The sequence below is a fragment of the Mesoplodon densirostris genome, chromosome 9, assembly GCF_025265405.1.
Source record: "Mesoplodon densirostris isolate mMesDen1 chromosome 9, mMesDen1 primary haplotype, whole genome shotgun sequence".
Taxonomy (NCBI): domain Eukaryota; kingdom Metazoa; phylum Chordata; class Mammalia; order Artiodactyla; family Ziphiidae; genus Mesoplodon; species Mesoplodon densirostris.
Genome location: NC_082669.1, coordinates 65,119,907 through 65,141,867, shown reverse-complemented (window position 1 = coordinate 65,141,867; position 21,961 = coordinate 65,119,907). Strand labels below are relative to the sequence as shown.

At 38.4% G+C, this 21,961-nt stretch overlaps 1 protein-coding gene across 2 annotated transcripts in view; it reads right to left on the bottom strand.

Annotated features, from left to right (window-relative positions):
- Positions 1-20,213, bottom strand: part of TAX1BP1 (Tax1 binding protein 1) — a 90,727-nt gene extending 70,514 nt beyond the window's left edge. For both annotated transcript variants that reach the window (XR_009533337.1, XM_060107770.1), the window contains exons 1-3: positions 20,096-20,213; positions 11,994-12,162; positions 3,606-3,708 (exon numbers count right to left, since the gene is read on the bottom strand). Coding sequence is in view for 1 of the 2 variants with exons in the window: in XM_060107770.1 (XP_059963753.1) it covers positions 3,606-3,708; positions 11,994-12,155 (265 nt within the window). In the remaining variant the exon portion in view is untranslated. The remainder of the gene's footprint in view (positions 1-3,605; positions 3,709-11,993; positions 12,163-20,095) is intronic.
- Positions 20,214-21,961: the final 1,748 nt, after the last annotated feature.

Genomic DNA, 21,961 nt, shown 5'->3' with positions numbered 1-21,961 from the left:
CCACAGCAATGAGAATCCCGCGCACCGCAACAAAGAGTAAGCCCACACGCAGCAACAAAGACGCAATGCAGCCAAAAATAAATAAATAATTAAATTAAAAAATGTTTTAAAGACTAATATTACTAGTAAGAAGACAATCAGACATCAAGTACTCTCTGATACAATGCACTGAAAAGGATACATCATCACTTCTAGGATATTCTTCCTGAAAATGTATAGCCTCAATCTAATCATGAGAAACTGACTGAAAGACTCAAAATGAGGAAGATGCTACCAGAACAAAACAAAACTGAACAGTACTCTTCATAAATGTAAAGGTTACGAAAGACAAGGATAGAATGAGGAGCTATCACAGACTGGAGAAGACTATGATGATACGACAACTAAATGCAATGTGGGATTATGGACTGGATCCAGGAACAGAAAAAAGAACACTACAGGAAACACTAGTGAAATCTGAATAAAGTTTGTACTTTAGTCAACAGTGTTGTACCAATGTTAAATTCCTGGTTTTTTAAATAAATACTGTGGTTATGCCACATGTTAACATTAAGGGAAGCTGGGTGAAGGGTAGATGAAAATTCTGTACACTATTTTTGCAACTTTACCTCTAAAATTATTTCAAAATACAAAGTTTTCAAAAAAAGTAATACAGGGAATTCCTTGTCGGTCCTTTCCAGTGGTTAGGACTCTGTGTTTCCACTGCAGGGGGGGCACAGGTTCGATCCCTGGTTGGGGAACTAAGATCCTGCAAGCCTCGAGGCATAGCCAAAAAAAAAAAAAAAAAAAGTAATTAAACGTACATCTAGCAATAAATTTTTGAAGTTTTTAAAAACCCCATCCTCCTACTACCTACTACTAAATTTATTAATCCGTGGCTGAGTAACTTTGCAAAGGCCACTACACTTACTTTTAAAGTTTAAATAGAAAAGAAAAATATATTTTGACTAATCAGCTCTGGTATCATGGCATTAGAAATTCTACAAACTAGATATTCGAGGTCTGATTTTTTTTAAATCTCACAAAAATAATTCACTAAAAATTATGGTTCAAATACCATTTGAGATACAAGATAATAGTTATTCAGAACTGAAATTTAAAGCTACCTAGAAATAGCTCTCCTCAGATCAGTAAAACTGAAAATAAAATAGGAAAAAGTAAAAACCAAACTCCAAGTCAAATTTTATAGCCTGTAACATTAGCAATCAAATTACAGTAAACAAATAAGGATCCATTTAGGAAAACAGTTACATTTATGTACACTTTATTAGTTGTTCTGAGTTTTGCATTTCAGGATTCTCATGACTACTCCAAAAAATGAGCAAAATTGTTTGGATCATGCTTAAAATTCCTTCTGGCTCTAATTCTCTATGACTAAGTTTTTCATGACTCTATCCTGAGTTCCTTACATAACAAACAAGTTCTAGGCAGGCAGAAGATTTTATTTCTGAATTTCAAAGTAAAAATTATGACTTTTCAAAAACATGTACAACTTAGCTCCCATGAAAATGCTTTTACAATATGAACAGAAATAAACTGGATGCTTTTCTCCTTTTTTTCTAACTGCTTTTAAACTTTCTGCTGTCATAAATAAATTCATTAGTCACTATAACAAATTCTGTAAGTTTCTTATTTATTATTAGAAAACTAATCACATTAAAAATGACTGGAGGGCTTCCCTGGTGGCGCAGTGGTTAAGAATCCGCCTGCCAATGCAGGGGACACGGGTTCGATCCCTGGTCCGGGAAGATGCCACATGCCGCAGAGCAACTAAGCCCGTGTGCCACAACTACTGAGCCTACGAGCCACAACTACTGAGCCTGCATGCTGCAACTACTGAAGCCTGCACACCTAGAGCCCGTGCTCCGCAACAAGAGAAGCCACTGCAATGAGAAGCCCGTGCACCGCAACGAAGGGTAGCCCCTGCTCCCCGCAACTAGAGAAAGGCCGCGCACAGCAACGAAGACCCAACGCAGCCCAAAATAAATAAATAAATAAATAAATAAATAAAAATTTAAAAGTAGATTAAAAAAAATGACTGGAAATAAAGCCACAACTTTTAAGAACAAATATCTTAAAAACAAAATCAGTTCCAATATACACACTTGAATTTGATTATCTAAAAAAAGGCTATGAATTAAAAGATAAACTACATATATAATTTATAACTTTCTTAATCTATAAAACATCTATGAGGACCTAAATCTTTGTCTATATTACAGTACAAATTTTATTCTCTGAATATGTGTTTCTTGTCACAGTACATAAGGAAACGTTTTTATATATGCAAGCTCCATGTGATCACATTCCCAACTGATGTTCACACCAAACATATACAAACCTCGTAATAAAAAGTTTTTTTAAAGACGTAAACCACCAAAATCCAAAACACTAACACCACCGAATGCTGGTAAAGATGCAGTCCAACAAGCACTCTCATTCATTGCTGGTGGGAATGCAAAATGGTTTTGCCACTTTGGAAAAAAGAGTTTGGTGGTTTCTTATGAAACTAAATGTATTCCTACCATATAATACAGCAATCATACTCCTTGATATTTACCCAAATGAGTTGAAAACTTACATCCACACAAAAACCTGTGCATGAATGTTTATACCAGCTTTACAGCTTTATTCACAACTGCCAAAACTTGGAAGCAACCAAAATATTCTTTAACAGACGAATGGATGAATAAGCTGTGTTACATCCATACAATGGAGTATAATTGGTTTCCTTTGTAATTCTGGGCATTTCATGTATATTAAAATATTATACTGAGACGGAGTCCATTAGCTTCCCCAGACCAAAAACAGTCCATGGTATAAACAAGACTAAGAATTTGCTTTAATACAATCCAAAGTCAGTACAATTTTACTACAAAAATCACTCTACAGCAAATTCTGTTATAAATTTCTAAATAAAATTTTTGTGTTTTGTTTTAAAGCAACAGGGTGTAGTTTTTTCATATAACAAGCAATCTGGAGGCAGTTGCCTGCTGGCCTTGATCCAGTGGCTCAGACATGTCAGGACAGACATATATGTGGTCTACGCCTTCCCCTCATGGCCACAGGAGGGATGCTGAAGCTCTAGCCATCACCTTTGTGAAGGCAGAATGTGGGGGGAGGGGCAATACCAGGTATATCTCCTCCTTTAAATAAGAGAATTTTTAAAAATCTGTATGTAATGCTAAGCTAAGACAAAAATGAATTTTATATTACTCACATCCATTTTATAGGCAACTTTCCCTATAGAATTTCTACTCTATAAATCCTGTTAATCATCTTTGTGATTTTCATACAGAATATTTTTCTCACCTCTAAGTTATATTATCTAATATCAGTAAGAGCATTATTTTCTCATTTGAAAATAAAGATCATCAAAAGACTTCTCTTCAATGAAAGACAATAAGGAAAAAACCTTTCTCTACATAAAATATCATGTGACCTATACTAGATATTTACATTCTTATGACTTTTGATAAAGAAAGATACTAATTAATTCAACTTTAGTCACTAGACATGCTTAAGTAGATCATTACAATGGGGTATAACATTTTTAATGGTAATAAAACATCTAATTTCATCTAGTTCTGTTTTTCAGTTCTCACCTTGAAATGCTAACACACAATTGACTGTTGATCCTTCTACATAATGTTCAGGCACAGGGGACCATAAAAACGTGTAATAATCACGAGCAGTACTCCATCCAACCTAAAGGAAAACAACAAAAACATGGATATTATAAGTGGTTTAATATGAGTGATATCTTATAGCATATTGTTTTTCACTGCATCCTAAAGTTAAAGCGTGCATTAATGTTTACAAATCCTGAGCATTTTAACAATCACGTCAAACATTTATTATAATTTTTCATTAAGCTATAACCTAATGCTATAAAAATCTATAACACCAGAGTTTCTACTATGTATTAAAATGCAACTTGAGGGGCTTCCCTGGTGGCACACTGGTTGAGAGTCCGCCTGCTGATGCAGGGGATACGGGTTCGTGCCCCGGTCCGGGAAGATCCCACATGCCGCGGAGCGGCTGGGCCCGTGAGCCATGGCCGCTGAGCATGCGCGTCCGGAGCCTGTGCTACGCAACGGGAGAGGCCACAACAGTGAGAGGCCCGCATACCGCAAAAAAATAAATAAATAAAATAAAATAAAATAAAATAAAATGCAACTTGATATCCAATTTCTCAAGGAAAACCTTAGTACACATATGATCAAATATAAAAACATGTTTCACTTAAAATCTGATTTCACTAAACATAAGTTTTTAAAATTTATTTTATGCCTCGAATTTAACTGTGTTTTTTTTAGTTAGATTCCCCCTCCTCCTTAAATCCACTAATTAAACTTCACTAGTCTGTCGTCTTTAGTTAAGTCTTACCTATAGGCAATGGTAAATTTTGTAAAAATTTATTTTTACCTTTATTCCAAGGTGTTTATATATACAAAAAGACCACCTATGTCCCACCAATCTCTAAAACATTTCCACCTTACAACATGAATATATACATTACATATCTCAGTCTTTATTTTCCAGATGAACTGTACTGTGGTAAATACTGAATATTAGATATGTTTAAAACAGGTACTAGATATCCATTTGCCAGTATATTACAAGAAATTATGCATCATCCACAAGGTTTGATTATACATATGTTCTATAATTCTGATCGACTTAGGATTAGAGAGTCCAGAATATTGAAACTGGAAGAATCTTAGTAATCTTTAGTCTCTAAAGGAGAGTTTTCAAACTGTCAGTCACAACCCAGTAGTAAGTGGTAACATTATCATAACCACATTTATTTTTTAATTAGAAAGCATCAGAGGGCGTGAAGGCTAAGTACTGCTTCATGAAAATTTGTTTCAGGTGTATCTGCATGCAACTTTGCTGGGTCAAATCACAGAATCATGTTATTTTTATTTCTTTCTGTGTGTCATGGCCAAAAACATTCGAAAGACACTATTCACCTCTTTACAGATGAGAAGCTTGAGGAAACCATGATGTAAGTGATTTTCCTGACCTAAGGCTCAGTTTTTTTCCTCTCAGGATTGTTAGAAGGATTACATTAGATGATGAACATAAAAGCAGCACTTGGCAGAGGGCCTGACCCATGATGGGCACTCCATAAATGGTAGTTTTTGCAAGCACAGTACACTGCAGTGATTAAGAGCATAGGAAGTAAGGTCAGACTGCCAAAAAAGATCACTTACTAGCTAAATGACTTCAGACAAGTTATTTCTGTTCCCTCCTCTTTAAAATGGAGATAAAGGCTTATATGTGTATTAAATGAGATACGGCGCATTAGTGGCACCTGGCACAGTGTCTAGCACATTAGTGTTCATTAAACGTTACCATTCATTAATACCCAAGGGGACGCAATGTATTAGGGACAGTGATCTTGACTCTAAAATGTACTGTCCCTCATTCCATATCCCCCAGTGCTTCTATCATCTCCTGAAAAAGAGCCTATTTGAAGTTTTTCCCAAAAGATACACCTGGTACAAGTCATACCTTGCATTCTTTGTCCCTGTCCATATGGTGGTCTTGAAAGAGATATCAATACTATCCAGAGCTACATCTTTCTTGAAAAAAATCTCCCTAAGTTAACAGGCTCTACCTGGACCAGGTGGTCAAAAGACATGCTAAGCGTACCATTTATTTGTGATGGCTGACATGCAAAACTGCTAATGTCAGAAATATAGATACCTGATTCAAGTGGCACTGGGAATAGCAGTAACAGATACAGTTCACTGTTCATTTTGGAATAAATATTACCCTCATCCTACAAATTAAGAAACTAGTAAATGGCAGAGTCAGAATCTGAACCTGAAGTTCAAGCTCTTAACCACCAGGACACTACTCACTCTCCTCCTAGCAGGATATAAAATACTCTCATACTTCCTGAAATTCCACTTCCTTCCTTCCAACACTGAGTCAATGACTATACAATTCTTAAAAGAACTGCACATTTTTGGATTGGGTTGTTTGTTTTTTTGTTATTGAGCTGCATGAGCTGCTTGTAAATTTTGGAGATTAATCCTTTGTCAGTTGCTTCATTTGCAAATATTTCCTCCCATCCTGAGGGTTGTCTTTTCATCTTGTTTATGGTTTCCTTTGCTGTGCAAAAGCTCTGAAGTTTCATTAGGTCCCATGTGTTTATTTTTGGTTTTATTTCCATTTCTCTAGGAGGTGGGTCAAAAAGGATCTTGCTGTGATTTATGTCATAGAGTGTTCTGCCTATGTTTTCCTCTAAGAGTTTGACAGTTTCTGGCCTTACATTTAGGTCTTTAATCCATTCTGAGCTTATTTTTGTGTATGGTGTTAGGGAGTGTACTAATCTCATACTTTTACATGTACCTGCCCAGCTTTCCCAGCACAACTTATTGAAGAGGCTGTCTTTTCTCCACTGTATATTCTTGCCTCCTTTATCAGAGATAAGGTGACCATATGTGTGTGGGTTTATCTCTGGGCTTTCTAACCTGTTCCACTGATCTATATTTCTATTTTTGTGCCAGTACCATACTGTCTTGATTACTGTAGCTTTGTAGTATAGTCTGAAGTCAATAGACACTTCTCCAAAGAAGATATACAGATTGCCAACAAACACATGAAAGAATGCTCAACATCATTAATCATTAGAGAAATGCAAATCAAAACTACAATGAGGGCTTCCCTGGTGGCACAGTGGTTAAGAATCCGCCTGCCAATGCAGGGGACACGGGTTCGAGCCCTGGTCTGGAAAGATCCCACATGCCGTGGAGCAACTAAGCCTGTGCACCACAACTACTGAGCCTGCGCTCTAGAGCCCCCGAGCCACAACTACTGAGCACACGTGCCACAACTACTGAAGTCCTCGCGCCTAGAGCCTGTGCTCCACAACAAGAGAAGCCACTGCAATGAGAAGCCTGCACACCGCCAACAAAGAGTAGCCCCCGTTCGCCACAACTAGAGAAAGCCTGCACATAGTAACGAAGACCCAACGCAGCCAAAAATAAATAAATAAAATAAATAAATTTATTAAAAGAAAAAAACTACAATGAGATATCATCTCACACTGGTCAGAATGGCCAACATCAAAAAATCTAGAAACAATAAATGCTGGAGAGGGTGTGGAGAAAAGGGAACACTCTTGCACTGTTGTTGGGAATGTAAATTGATACAGCCACTATGGAGAATAGTATGGAGGTTCCTTAAAAAACTACAAATAGGGCTTCCCTGGTGGCGCATTGGTTGAGAGGCCGCCTGCTGATGCAGGGGACACGGGTTCGTGCCCCGGTCCGGGAAGATCCCACATGCCGTGGAGCGGCTAGGCCTGTGAGCCATGGCCGCTGAGCCTGCGCATCCGGAGCCTGTGCTCCGCAACGGGAGAGGCCACAACAGTGAGAGGCCCGCATATCGCAAAAAAAAAAAAAAAACTACAAATAGAACTACCCTACGACCCAGCAATCCCACTACTGGGCATATACCCTGAGAAAACCATAATTCAAAAAGTCATTTACCAGTATGTTCACTGCAGCTCTATTTACAATAGCCAGGACGTGGAAGCAACCTAAGTGTCCATCAACAGATGAACGGATAAAAAAGATGTGGCACATATATACAATGGAATATTACTCAGCCATAAAAAGAAACGAAATTGAGTTATTTGTAGTGAGGTGGATGGACCTAGAGTCTGTCATACAGAGTGAAGTAAGTCAGAAAGAGAAAAACAAATACTGTATGCTAACACATACATATGGAATCTAAAAAAAAGTGGTTCTGATGAACCTAGGGGCAGGACAGGAATAAAGATGCAGACGTAGAGAATGGACTTGAGGACACGGGGAGGGGGAAGGGTAAGCTAGGAAGAAGTAAGAGACTAGCACTGACATATATACACTACCAAACGTAACATAGATAGCTAGTGGGAAGCAGCCGCATAGCACAGGGAGATCAGCTCAGTGCTTTGTGACCACCTAGAGGGGTGGGATAGGGAGGGTAAAAGGGAGGGGATATGGGGATATATGTATACATATAGCTGATTCACTTTGTTATACAGCAGAAATTAATACAACATTGTAAAGCAATTATACTCCAATAAAGATGTTAAAAAAAAAAAATCTCCAACACAGTCTACATCCCTTGCCTGGCTTCACTCATTCCCCTACCCAACCTGGACTTCATGGTCAATTAATCATTTCAATAATAATGCAGCCAAAACCACCCTAGTATTCTTTATCCTCTTGACTTCCCTTCCCAAACTCCCAGTCTGAATGATACCCACTTATAGAATTCTTCACTCAATTCTAGGTGCTCAATCTCTCTAGACAAACTCACAAAATGGGTGCTCAGAAATCTCCTGGTTAACCTACTCCAATTCCCTGTGACATTCTTCCACAGTAGCAAGACCATATCTTCTCCATACTCAAGCCCTCCCCAACTCAGCACATGACCTTGCTCCTCATTACTGAGTGTACTCAATAAATGAGTTCCAGTCCCGATTCATTCAATTAATAGCTGGAAAACCCTATAGATGCCTCTTACGGATTATTACCCACAACTGATTCCCTTCTCTAAGGCTTGATCTCACTTAGAAAATGAAGATCGTCTAAACATTCTCTCTGGGACTTCCCTGGTGGCACAGTGGTTAAGAATCCGCCTGCCAATGTAGGGGACACGGGTTCAAGCCCTGGTCTGGGAAGATCCTATATGCCACGGAACAACTAAGCCGGTGCACCACAACTACTGAGCCTGTGCTCTAGAGCCCACGAACCACAACTACTGAGCCCAAGTGCCACAACTACTGAAGCTCGTGCACCTAGAGCCCGTGCTCCACAACAAGAGAAGCCACCACAATGAGAAGCCCACGCACCGCAACGAAGAGTAGCCCCCGATCACCGAAACTAGAGAAAGCCTGTGCGCAGCAATGAAGGCCCAACGCAGCCAAAAATAAATAATAAATTTATAAAAAATAAATAAACATTCTCTCTGCCTCCATTCTTTTCTAATTCCAATTTATCTTATTCAGCACTAGGAGATTAAAGTTCACCTCTAAACTCTATTACTCTCTGCTTAAAAATTATTCCTCAGCTAAATATTAAAGCAATCTATGTGATCCAAACTAACTTTTCCCATTCATTTTCTAAAACTGGTACCTGTCCCAGGAAAATTAAATTTCTTAACACTTTCTCAAGCACACAACACACTTTCCCTTCATTCCTTCCCCTTAAAATTACTACCTGGGCACTTTCTCCCTGCCTACCTTGTCAATATCATATCTATCAAAATCATTTTGGACAGCAATCAATTTGCAGTACACGTCAAGTGTTTAAAAACATTCAATGCCATAAACATGGCAATTCCACTTCCAAGAACTTATCCTGTGAAATACAATGACAAACAAAATAAAAACAGATACAGAGATCTATATTAAGCATTGTTTAATGGTAAACATTTGGAAACATTTCCATGAATTCCACAACGCATCAATAGCATGTGTGTATACTTTATCACACACAAAGTATGTGTATAATTATTAATTATAGATATATGCCAATATGTTAACAATGCTTATTCTAGGTAAGCATTAAAATAGTATTAAAAGGTGATCTATTTTCTTCCTTGAGTCTTCCTGTATATTTCAAAATTTTTAGTACATGCTTAAACTTCCCACTAAGTTTTAAGTATTATCCAGGCAAAAAAGACAGAAAGCGTATTCTATACAAACTTATTTATCATGTATGTATTTATGTAAGTATTACTGCTTAGAGAAAAGTTACGGTCCTTGGAGTACACAAGTTGAGATAATAGTTTAACATTATCAAAGCCAAAAAATAAGCAGGCAATGACAAAAAAGGAAGCTATAAATCAACTCATATAAAGGAGCCCTATTTGGCACACTAAGTTATTTGGTCTTGCCATTATCCCAGAGGATGAAGAACCACTTAAACAAGAGGAAGATATGTTCAGATTTTCATTTTCTATTATAGTTTATATAGAGCAGTTTGAAGAACAAACAGAAGAATGAAAGAAAGCAGGGAAAACAGGTGACCTATTGCAATCATCTTAGAAATCAATAAGGAGGGCATGAACTAGGGCTGTGATATTAAAAATGCATTAATAGGTAGGCAGGAAAATAGACAGAATTGGTGTTTGGCTGGATGTGAAGAGAAATTCATAAGCTTTTGGCTTAAACAATAGGCCATTAACTAAAAATGGGGAGGAAAAAAACGGAAGACATAAATAAGTAGTCTGAAAGAAAACCGTGAAGATTCATCTTCTTGAAATACAATTTATCACACATCAGCCTCCATACCTACATATGCAGACTTCCCACTGCCCATATGGAAAAGTCTGCAAAGCAAATTGTTTAGCCTAACACTGAAGATCCTCCATGGAAAAACTGATGCTTAACTTCATCTCCCTCCACTTCCCTAAATTACGTTTATGTTCTAGTTAAACTAATTCATTCTCATGAACATTCTCACCCCTGTGCCTCTGCTTATGCCATTTTTCCTTCCAGGAATGCCCTTCCCTTCCCTCAATCTCATTACCCTGCTCTATTCTTCCTCTCTGACTCATTCTTGCAGAAAATGCCAATTCTTAGTATCTTTAACTTGTTATTCATCTCTTACATAAAATTTAAACTGATACTGATTTCATAAAAAGCTTACAATGAAGCTTTTGGAATCCATACTGGAATCCATATTGGAATCTAACAAGCCTAAAAAAAATTAAATAAATAAAGAGTAAATGACTCATCTATCCAGCAACACCAAGGGAAAGGGATTCAAAAAGGAACTGAAATGTCATTAAATGCCAAAACTTTGTTTTGTCCAATATAGTTTTTCTGCCCTCCTCACTCTATTAGGCCAGACTTTCACTTCTAAATACTCTCAATGTGCCTAATTCTAACGGCTACTCTTATTTCTTTCTACTTTGCTATTTAACTTATACAGACCATACAATCAAAATTTCAAGACCTAATGGTCTTGATTTTAATAAATCACATCTAAAATAAAATAAATTGATTCTTAGGGAGAATCTAAAGTAACCAAGGAGCAAAGTTAAGTTTTACTGTTTAGACATTTATGACACTATTTTTTTTTTTTTTTTTTTTTTTTTTGCGGTATGCGGGCCTCTCACTGTTGTGGCCTCCCCCGTTGCGGAGCACAGGCTCCGGACGCGCAGGCTCCGGACGCGCAGGCTCAGCGGCCATGGCTCACGGGCCCAGCCGCTCCGCGGCATATGGGATCCTCCCAGACCGGGGCACGAACCCGTATCCCCTGCATCGGCAGGCGGACTCTCAACCACTTGCGCCACCAGGGAGGCCCGACACTATTTTTGACTGTTCGAAGGACATTTGTATGTTTTGGTTCTCCATTACATCCTCAGGAATTGAAATTGCCAAAAAACTTCCACCACTGTAATGATCATTTCAATGTAATTTTCAAGCATATATTACACAAAATGATTCGCAAAATATTAGAACCGGGACTCCTGCCATCAAAGAATTTACTATTTAGTCATGTAAAACAGAATACTCTTATAAAAGCATAAGACAATATAAGGAATATTTAAACAATGCAGGGCAATAGAAGAGATAATAACATAGTTGTAGAGCTATACAAAATTAATTACAAATGACAAGATAGTAAATGATATAGTAACCCAAAGGAAAAGATCATTTTTTTCAGGTAAGGAATGGAGAAAACAGAAGAAGAAGGGAAAAAAAAAAGATTTGAAAAAATTTCTTAAGAACTTAAGTGAAGTTGAACCTTTTAATCATAGGGAGGAAAGTGTGGTGAACTGAAGGTCATAACATTTGTCGTACACTACCCTGCACTATTAAATATTTCATGTTTACACAATGTTTTACATTTGATGTTTACAAAAATGACCCTTTAAGTAGAGTTAAGACAAGACTAGTATAAACTACTTGTCAACCTCTTAAGAAGAAAATAAAGAGTACCTACATGGAAGAAATATGGAGAAAGTCCTCTTACCTTGAATATACCAACCCAATCTTTTGGATGGGGATGGATATATGGAGTTAAGGTATAATGACATTCTAGGTGTGCATTAGGAAGATAGCTCTTGGCCACATTTTGAAAGATGACATGGGCAAAGTTGGAAGTCTGCAGTGGAACTTCTTGAAAGGATGTCATTGCGAATCTGAAACAAGTAAATCATACAAATTTAATGATAGCCACTAAGAAAAAACTCATACCTTCAGAAAATACATAACATTTAATGCAAATTTCATGGATATTTTATACCATAATTATTGAAAAGACATACTTCTACATTATATTTATATTATATTGTAAATATAATATATTTAATATTGGAACTCCTTCTTAAAAATGTGATTAAAGGGAATTCTGGTGGTCCTGTGGCTAAGACTCCACGCTCCCAATGCAGGGGAACTGGGTTTGATCCCTGGTCAGGGAACTAGATCCCACATGCCACAACTAAGAGTTCACATGCTGTATCTAAGACCTGGCACAGCCAAATAAATAAATAAAAATTTTTAATGTGATTAAATATAAAAACACAAACTGAGAAGTAATTAACTTACAATATGGCTCAGAAAGTTACATGAGTTTAAAAATATTTATTTATTTATTTATGGCTGAGTTGGGTCTGTTGCTGCGCGCGGGCTTTCTCTAATTGCGTTGAGTTGGGGCTACTATTCGCTGCGGCGCGCGGGCTTCTCTTGTTGCAGAGCATGGGCTCTAGGCGTGCAGGCTTCAGTAGTTGTGGCTCGCAGGCTCCAGAGCACAGGCTCAGTAGTTGTGGTGCACAGACTTAGTTGCTCCGTGGCATGTGAGATATTCCTGGACCAGGGCTCGAACCCGTGTCCCATGTGTTGGCAGGCGAATTCTTAACCACTGTGCGACCAGGCAAGTCCCGAGTTAAAAATTTTTAAAAACCAAAATCAAAAACAAACTCTCAGGCTTCCCTGGTGGTGCAGTGGTTGAGAGACCGCCTGCCGATGCAGGGGACACGGGTTCGTGCCCCGGTCCAGGAAGATCCCACATGCCACGGAGCGGCTGGGCCCGTGAGCCATGGCTGCTGAGCCTGCGCGTCCGGAGCCTGTGCTCCGCAACGGGAGAGGCCACAACAGCGAGAGGCCCGCGTACTGCAAAAAAAAAAAAACAAAAACAAAACTCTCATCCTGCAAAGCCTAGCCCTCTGCTTCTTTTGCAACCGAAAGCAAATGAGCCAGCAGTGTTTCTATGTTGAACCCCTGAACTTCATCATTTTCCTCCCTAATCTGATCCATCCCGTCCCTCCCCTAGGCTCCTGTAACTGATGCTAACCTCTCTGTGCCTGCATTCCTGACCCACACTCATGATCCCCTGGACCAGCTTTTTCTCAACCCTGGCTAGATATCAGAATCATTAAGGAGTCTTAAAAAAGAAAAATGACAATGAATTTCCGGAAATGGGACCTGGGCGCACACATGCATGTGTGTGTATATCCACGCATTTTTTTTTAAGCCTCCCCAAGTAATCTCAATCCTGTATACAACCAGGATAGAGAACTACTACTCAGACTCTGACCCAACCCAACAATTTAAGTCTCCATTAGCAACTCTCAGATTCCCAGACCCAGGCTGTCTTCTTGGGCTTCTGGTTCATACTTGTTCAAATCTCTCAAATGATGTAAAATCTCAGTTGGTCTACTTGAAATAGTTCAGAGCCTATTTGTTCCTCTCTACCTATACCAATTCTATCCTTTCATCCTACCTTGACTTCCAGTATTATTGTACTGTTTCCATACATTCACTGATTAAAAATAAATGTATGTATTTTTAAATGTATAGTGCAAATGAAACACATACTGTTGAGAATCTATTATAGATTCAGTGAATGCTCACTGGTTTAGTGAACACCAAGCACCAGCTAGCAGATGAATGGTGAAAGTGGCCTATAAAAATCTGCAAGACCCAAATGTTTTCCGTATCTTGTGCTCTACTTTTGAGAAAAAGGATACAACTGAGGATTTACTCAAAAAATCTATCTCTGTACAGTGTGTCACAGACTCAGTACAGTCATTGATCCTACAGTATCACATCAGAAACAATGACACTGACACTATGGCACTTAACTTCTGAGTCATCAAAACAGGAATCTCTGTAACAATGAGAAAAACTGGGACAAGAATTTGGTAACCAAATTATTCTAACTTACTTCACAAATCTATGAATTTTCTACAGGACAAGCACAGAAGTAACACTACTCACTTTTTTTTTTTTTTTTTTTTTTTGCCATGCTGCATGGCTTATGGGATCTTAGTTCCCCGACCGGGGACTGAACCTGGGCCACAGCACTGAAAGCGCCGAGTCCTAACCACCGGGCCACCAGGGAATTCCCAAAACTACTCACATTTTAACAATTACTAAGACGTCGTTATTGCTAGGAAAATCTAAGACAATATGCTTTTACAAATTTTTTTTTGCTGATCTGTTTGAAATATTAAGGCAAATTTTTAAAGTTCTGAAATAAACACTTTAAAAAATGTCTACTTTTCCTCTTATGTGTTCTCTGCTTCTGTTATGGTCAAAATACTGCTTTGTACTTACAGGACACACAATATACTAGACATCCCATAAAGAGACGGTCAATCATCAACCTGGAAGCCACTGTGGTAGAATTCTAGGCTGGATGTCTCTCAGCCTCTCCCCACCTGAGGTTTGCCAGGATTCCAAGGTAAAGAGAATGCATTCAGTAATAAACCTCCTGTACCTCTGCACTAACAAAAAGGCTTTATTACCAGCGACCCTACTTCACAGAAGGACTTAACAGTCAATACTCTCCAGCTGGTAACCCAAAGCCTTCAGGAAAGTGAAAAGGTAGCACAAACACTAGAAACTGCCTAAAATAAGTGAAGAGTCCTACTACTTTGTTTCTTTGAATAATCTGAGCAAATATGGGCTCAAGGGGATGTCATGATGTTAACGAAGTCACTAATGATAATCTCCTTTCAAGTCAGTGGCTTCCTTTAAAAAAAAACAAAAACAAAAAACCCTTGATTCTGGTTTTGAAAAAAATGTTCACTATTGGTTATAAAATACCCAAGAGAGAGACTATAGTTAACTGAACCAAACTCTTCCAGATACAACTACCAAAACGGAGGCAAGTGAATCAGTAATGTTTTTCTATGAAGAGAGTGAATATTTAAGTTTCTCTGAGATAGATATTCAGTAAGGAGAAAACAAGGCTAGCTTAGGATGAGCTTCCCATGTTTTTAATTAGAAGCCATTGAAGAATGAAACTTTTTTCATAAAACTTGTTTCCTAAAGTAAACTAAATCAACAAAGCAGTAATTATTTGTTATAAAACAAGTTAGTGGAGTTTAAACTTTTGTTTAACCCCAATTACAACAGTGTTTAAAAATCAATAATCCAACCTTAGACTTTTACTTCACTGAAAAGTTTTTAAGGTATAAAATAGCATGAAGGTATATACATACGTATTTATATATGTACATGTGTATACATGCTTATAAATGCATCAAAAGGGACTCAAAAAGCACACATCATACAATCTTTACTCATGAGGGCTATGTGTGAAAAGAGAACTTAAGAGGACCTTAACTTTTAACTCAACTGACTGAATTTTTACCAGTATATTTAATGTATTCTTTTCATTATTTTAAATAAACACATTAACATGAAATTTCATTTTTAAACCGTCTCCCCAAAATTCAAGTTTTTAATATAAAACCCTAACATCAGACTTTAAATATATTCATGATGCTTATAAATCTTTATAGCATGATAATCTGTAATTATCCCATTAATAACCTTCATTAATCTCTCACCAACACTCCAACCTTTTTAAACATATCAATGCGACTATAACTATAGAAATATTTTACAAAAGTCATTCCATTCTCATTATTACTTTTTAAATTAATTTTCCAATATAGCTTCTAGTCATAAAGAAGTTAACATGGATAAATGTAATCTGAATGTAATTACAACATGAATCAACCTATTTTAAACAGTAAAATATCTAATTCCCATACTCTTCACTCTTTTTCACTGTTTCACTCTTCACACAAATAGGAAACAGAGTGAAAAGATGGGCAAGCTTATAAAAATGTTGAAATTCACTGAGAATGCTAATGTATCAAGATGATTCACAGGTAGATTTATACACTACACACATGCTCACAGGCACACACAAAGACCGGCACACACAAAGACCCACACACCACCCAGTGGAGAAGTAATACACAAAGTCACTGCATCACCTTGTGGTAATGCTTGGGAAGTGTAGCTTCACTAATATCCTGAGTAAAGAACAAACTGTGCCTCAGTTGGAAAGAGGAAATATAGCCCCCACCACAAAAGGAAGTGGAAGCAGCTTTACCGTATCAAATTTTGTTTCCCATTCTCTAAAGTAAAGTACACCTCTAGAAACGTGTACATTAAGATGCAAGCAAAGAATAAGTAAAAGTTTTCTAATTAAGAAAACAGACAAAAAACAAAACAAAATAAATGAACGAAACCAAACCTGGACATACGAAGAACAAGAGTAGTGGCGGGGTGGGGGGCGGATGTAAGTAAAGGGTACCAACTCTTTGATGGAGGATGGAAACTAAAGTTTTGGTGGTAAATATGCTGTAGTGTATACAGAAGTAGAAATATAATGTTACACACATGAAACTAATATAATATTATAAACCAATGTTAAATCAATTAAAAATATTAATAAATAAAAAACAAAAATACATGAGAACAGTAAAAAAAAAAAAAAAAAGGACCAGACAGATTTGGCTGGGAAACAAAGTCTGAAATACATATACATGCTGCCTGCAGTGCCCTCTCCCATGTTTCCTACTTTATTCCCCAAAGTTCTAACAACTCTAGAGTTCCTTTTATGTGTTATGCTGTAAACTTTGGTCTACAATCCAATTTTTTTATTTTTGAGGATTCATCAATACCTAAGGAAAAAATAACTAATATGCAGTGGTCACTCAGTTAAGTAGCTAGAATAAGCTTGGGGGGTGAAAGGGGAGGATTTCAATGTTATCTTTACTTCTTCCTCTTGGAACTTTTTCAAGCCCAAACCAGATCTGGCTTTTGTGGTAGTATTTTTCCAGTGGCTCCTGATACACATTTTATTTAACTAGCCCAAAATGTGTAAGCCTTAATCAAATAAAGTGGGAAACGGACCATATTAAGAATTTTTGTGCATTAAATGTCCAGAATCAAATTAAGCTTTTAAATTTAGATAAATATTGTACATAATTTGCCAATTCTAACACTTAGAATTCAAAAAGAAATAAGGTAATTTTGTTCTATGTGATAATATTATTATGGTGATTGTATATATTTTTTTAAGTCCTTACCAGTTAAAGACAGACAGTAAACTAATTATAGGTGAAATATCCTGTTGTCCAGGATTTGCTTTAAAAACTCCAGGGGAGGGCTTCCCTGGTGGCACAGTGGTTGAGAGTCTGCCCGCTAAAGCAGGGGACAGGGGTTCGAGCCCTGGGCTGGGAGGATCCCACATGCTGCGGAGCAACTAGGCCCGTGAGCCACAACTGCTGAGCCTGCGCGTCTGGAGAGCCTGTGCTCCGCAACAAGAGAGGCCGCGATGGTGAGAGGCCCGCGCACTGCGATGAAGAGTGGTCCCCACTTGCCGCAACTAGAGAAAGCCCTCGCACAGAAACGAAGACCCAACAGCAAAAAAAAAATAATAATAATAATTAATTAATTAATAAACTCCTATCCCCAACATCTTAAAAGAAAAATTAAAAAAAAAAAAACTCCAGGGGAAAAAATAAATGTGCTGACAGTGTAATAAACCAAGATTAGCAAAATAGTGGTTCCTTTAACTGTTTGTTCTCCTTCTGGGTATTTTGAAAATTTCCATAATAAAAGTTAGTAAAACCAAAGTAGACAAAAATTAGTAATAAAAACTCACATATGACCTTCTGAAATAGAAACACATTACACATAGTGGTTGACAAACTTAGTGAAAGTTTTTAAAAATATTCAGTTAAAACTATATGAACTTTTAAATTAATCTCCGAACTTCAGTCCTGGAGGAAACTGAACACCTGAAGGGAAAAAAAACGTCTGATATTCTAATAGCTTCCAATTATTTATACTTCAGCTCAAATAAAGACTATCAGCTGGTTTACAGACCAGAAAAATATTATCAGCAATCTTTCCCGGAGGCAGAAGCAAATCCACCAATCTGTCAATTTGCACTCTTACAGTCCTCCCAATCTCCAGAATGCTTTACAGCTGAGTACCATTACACTCTGCCCAGGTGTCACTCACACCACTTTAATTTTTAGATTGTTTTAAAAGTTGGTTTCTAAAAAGCTATGATCTTGGCTTTTTATTATATTAGAGGGGAAGGTATCTTTACCTTCTTGTAAGAGTTTATTTGGGGCAAAATAAACTTTAAAAGGCTAGAAGTGGATATAGCCAAAATTTTACTTAGTAACATACAAATTCCAAAAGAATGCAATCCAATAAACTTCACATGTGAGGCAATTCCCCCAAAGCAGTAAAAAAGGAGCATAGTTACGATCCTTCATAAATATTTAACACCATTAAAAAGGTTGAAATTTTAATTCCAAAATACCTGTTATTTTTGTTAAGGAAAATATATTTACTATTTACTGGTTAAGTCTACACAAGTGTCTGCAGCCATAATTGTAAACAGGTGTGTGCAATTTAACAATGTGATGACTAGAAAACGTAATCCAGTAATCCTTCAAGAAATCAAGTTTATCCTTGATAAGAACAAAAGGAAGGCCTGGCCTCAGCCCCTTTTCCATACCCAAATAGCACTCTGAGGGTAATCAGCCCATTTTTTTTGATTAACATGTTACTCAAATGATCTCTTTAAACACTTTGGGAATTGAGCTCCAAAACTATAATTAGTAATTGTTGCATGCAGCTTGTAGAAATTCTACAATTAGTGGAATGCAGAATCGAAAACAAGATTTATTTTCCCATCCCCGACACAATAGCAATTCATAACTACTTTGTGAAACCTAAAAATATATGTAGAGACGCAAGAGGGAAGAGATATGGGGACATACGCATAACTGATTCAGTTTGTTATAAAGCAGAAACTAACACACCATTCTAAAGCAATTATACTCCAATAAAGATGTTAAAAAATCAAAATCAAAATATATATATATGTAGAAAGTCAAATCTCACGGCGTTCTCAAACGAAATTATGACCAATAAGGTAATATATGTTTATCAGTACACACACACGCACACTAATCTCTTAACAAAGATTCCCCGAAACGACAAGCGCCTGTCGGGACTTGTCCACAACCTGCGGACCTCCGGGGGTGTTGGGAGGGAGAGTTGTGAAATCAAGAAAAATTGCCTAAGCAAAGACAAACGCGACTCTCCTCGGAATATTTAAGATCCCCCTTCGAGCACTAGGCGTAAGGCCATTTATAAACAGACAACAAAGCGTTCACTAATTCTGCAGCCCAGGTGAAGTCGGAGAGCCGGCCCAAACCGCTAACTCCGCCCCCAGCCCGCAGTCAGTCTCCGCCTCCTAATCCACTGGCGACTCAAACCAAAACACTTGGGCTTCATTCCGCACAGGCAAACCCGAGCGTCCCATCCCGACACGACCTAGATGTTTTCCCAAGCTTACCTGCCCCGGCAGCCAGCACACACGCTGCCCTCCAAACACTCACCCCAGAGTGGAGCCTCGGGCAAGGCACTTTCTTCTCCGGGGGTCCCCCGCGTCACTCGCCCCCCCCCCCGCCAAAGGGCCCACGTCCCACACGGCTCCCCCAAATAGCGAAAGCCTACCCAGGGCCTCCCCGCCGTGTGGGGCGGCCACCCGTCGCCTTTTCCAACTCCACTGCTAACCGAAGTTGCCCACACCACCGTCACAATCGCAGTCCGGGAGGAAAGGTTTGTCTCGGGAAGGAAAGCATCGTCATTCGGCAGCACCGTCACCACGGAGACCGTTCCCGAGACCGACCAGGCCCCTAGACGCTAGAGCAGAGGGACGTATCGAGCCCCCAAAGAGCTCCAGCGGGCGTCCGCCCCGCGCAAGGCGCTGGGGCGGGGCGGGCCGGGGAAGGCGCTTACCGAGTGAGGAACTCCTGAGCAGAGGGGAATGTTAGAGAAGCTTCCGAGCCTGAGCCGCCATCAGCCGCCGAGCCTCTTCCGCCAACAGTCTCCCTCTACCGACCTGCTACACCTCCCCACAAGGCCAAAAGCCGGCGTTATGTCACTTCCGTCCACGGCCCGGCCCCTTCCGCCGCCGCCGCCGAGCTGCGTCGGTCTGGGCCAATCGCTGAAACGCCAAGTTGGTCGCACCGTCTTTTAACCACGCTAGCTCCTGACGCCCTGCCATTGGACCCGAACAGTTCCGAATCGGCCTTCCTCTTCGCCGTTTTCGCTCAGAGACCTTGTGGCAACCAAACAGGGTCCGTTTGGATAATGCATTTTTGACTTTTTAATTATTACTGTGACCGAAAGTTAAGTAACTTACCAGTTAAGTGGAAAGGGTAGCCCTGAGTTGTATGAATTAGTACCATGTCATTCCCTGGATCTTTAAAAATCTATCTAAGCGAATCCATTTATTTTGTGGATCGGAAAGTAGAGAACCATAGAAGCAAAGGAGGATCACGCGGCTGGGGCGGCGACCGCTCACTCCTGGGCTCTTTCCCAAGTCCTGGTCCAGTCCGGTGCTTACTTGACTACGAGGTTTTGTTCTCTGTAAATCCTCGGTTTCTCCTTGGAGATTTTTCAGTTCTAATGCTCTATGATTCTATTTCCGCTTGCTCCAGCACTGAACCTCGTTCTATGAGTTGTTAACTGCTTTTGTTATCTGTTATTTTGTGTGCATGAATTTAGTCCTGTATTCTCTGTTCAATGATAATTGCTAAAGTCACTTTTTTATACATCTTACCATCCTAGAGTATGCATTCAGTTTAAATTCTAACTCCTCGGAAGCAAGTGTGTTCTGTTCTAATTCACTATGTTCCTGTGTTGCCGTAAAGCCCTGATAAAATTTGCAACATCACCAATGAAGGAAGGATAATAAATTAGATCAAGTTAAATGTTGAAGCATCTTCTAAATTCAGAACATACAAAATCCTCTTCAATATAATTTACTTCCACATATTTTAAGATTACAATGCCTTTGATAATATAGGTTCTTAATATCTGCTGACTGATTTGTTCCCTATATATTGAAATCTTTGAGCTTGGTATTGTTCTGTATATCATATTTGATCATAGATTTCAGAAGACTCTTTACAGATCATTTAGTACCAATCTCCATATTTTACCGATGAAGAAAATGGTGTGATAATATCAGTAATCACTCGTGTTACTGGTAGCAACCTAGTAGTAGTCTGTGTCTCTTAGGAAAAGTAAATACAGGGCCCTAGTGGTGCAGTGGTTAAAAATCTGCTTGCCAATGCAGGAGCTATGGGTTTGAGCCCTGGTCTGGGTGAGCAATGAAGACCCAGCGCAGCCAAAAATTAATTAATTTTTTTTAATTAAAAAAAAATGTGAACACAGCAGTGAACAGCATGTGAACACAGCACAGTTTTTCAGAAGTGTCACTCTTTGTATTTTTTAATCACATGACTAATTTGCATGTAATAAATTTCTCATTACCACCAATTTTCAGTTAGTGAAATGAAAACAGTATGCTTAATAAAAGCCATAATTGGAAAATATTTTTTGTGCAGGTATTTTTACTTTATTTTATTTTTAGTAATTTCTTGAATTTTTAGACTTTATTTTCCCCATGAAGGTATTAGTTCAGGAACTTTAACTTGCTTTAATCCCTTTAATAATGATCCCATGAATTTTAGACGGTGTTTCTCCCAGCAAGGTAAATATATATCCCTTAAGTACTTAATTGAATTTTTTAAATTAGCCTATTATATGTACAACAGTGTACTAGGAGTATAAGGGATATGGATCCACAATTCCTTA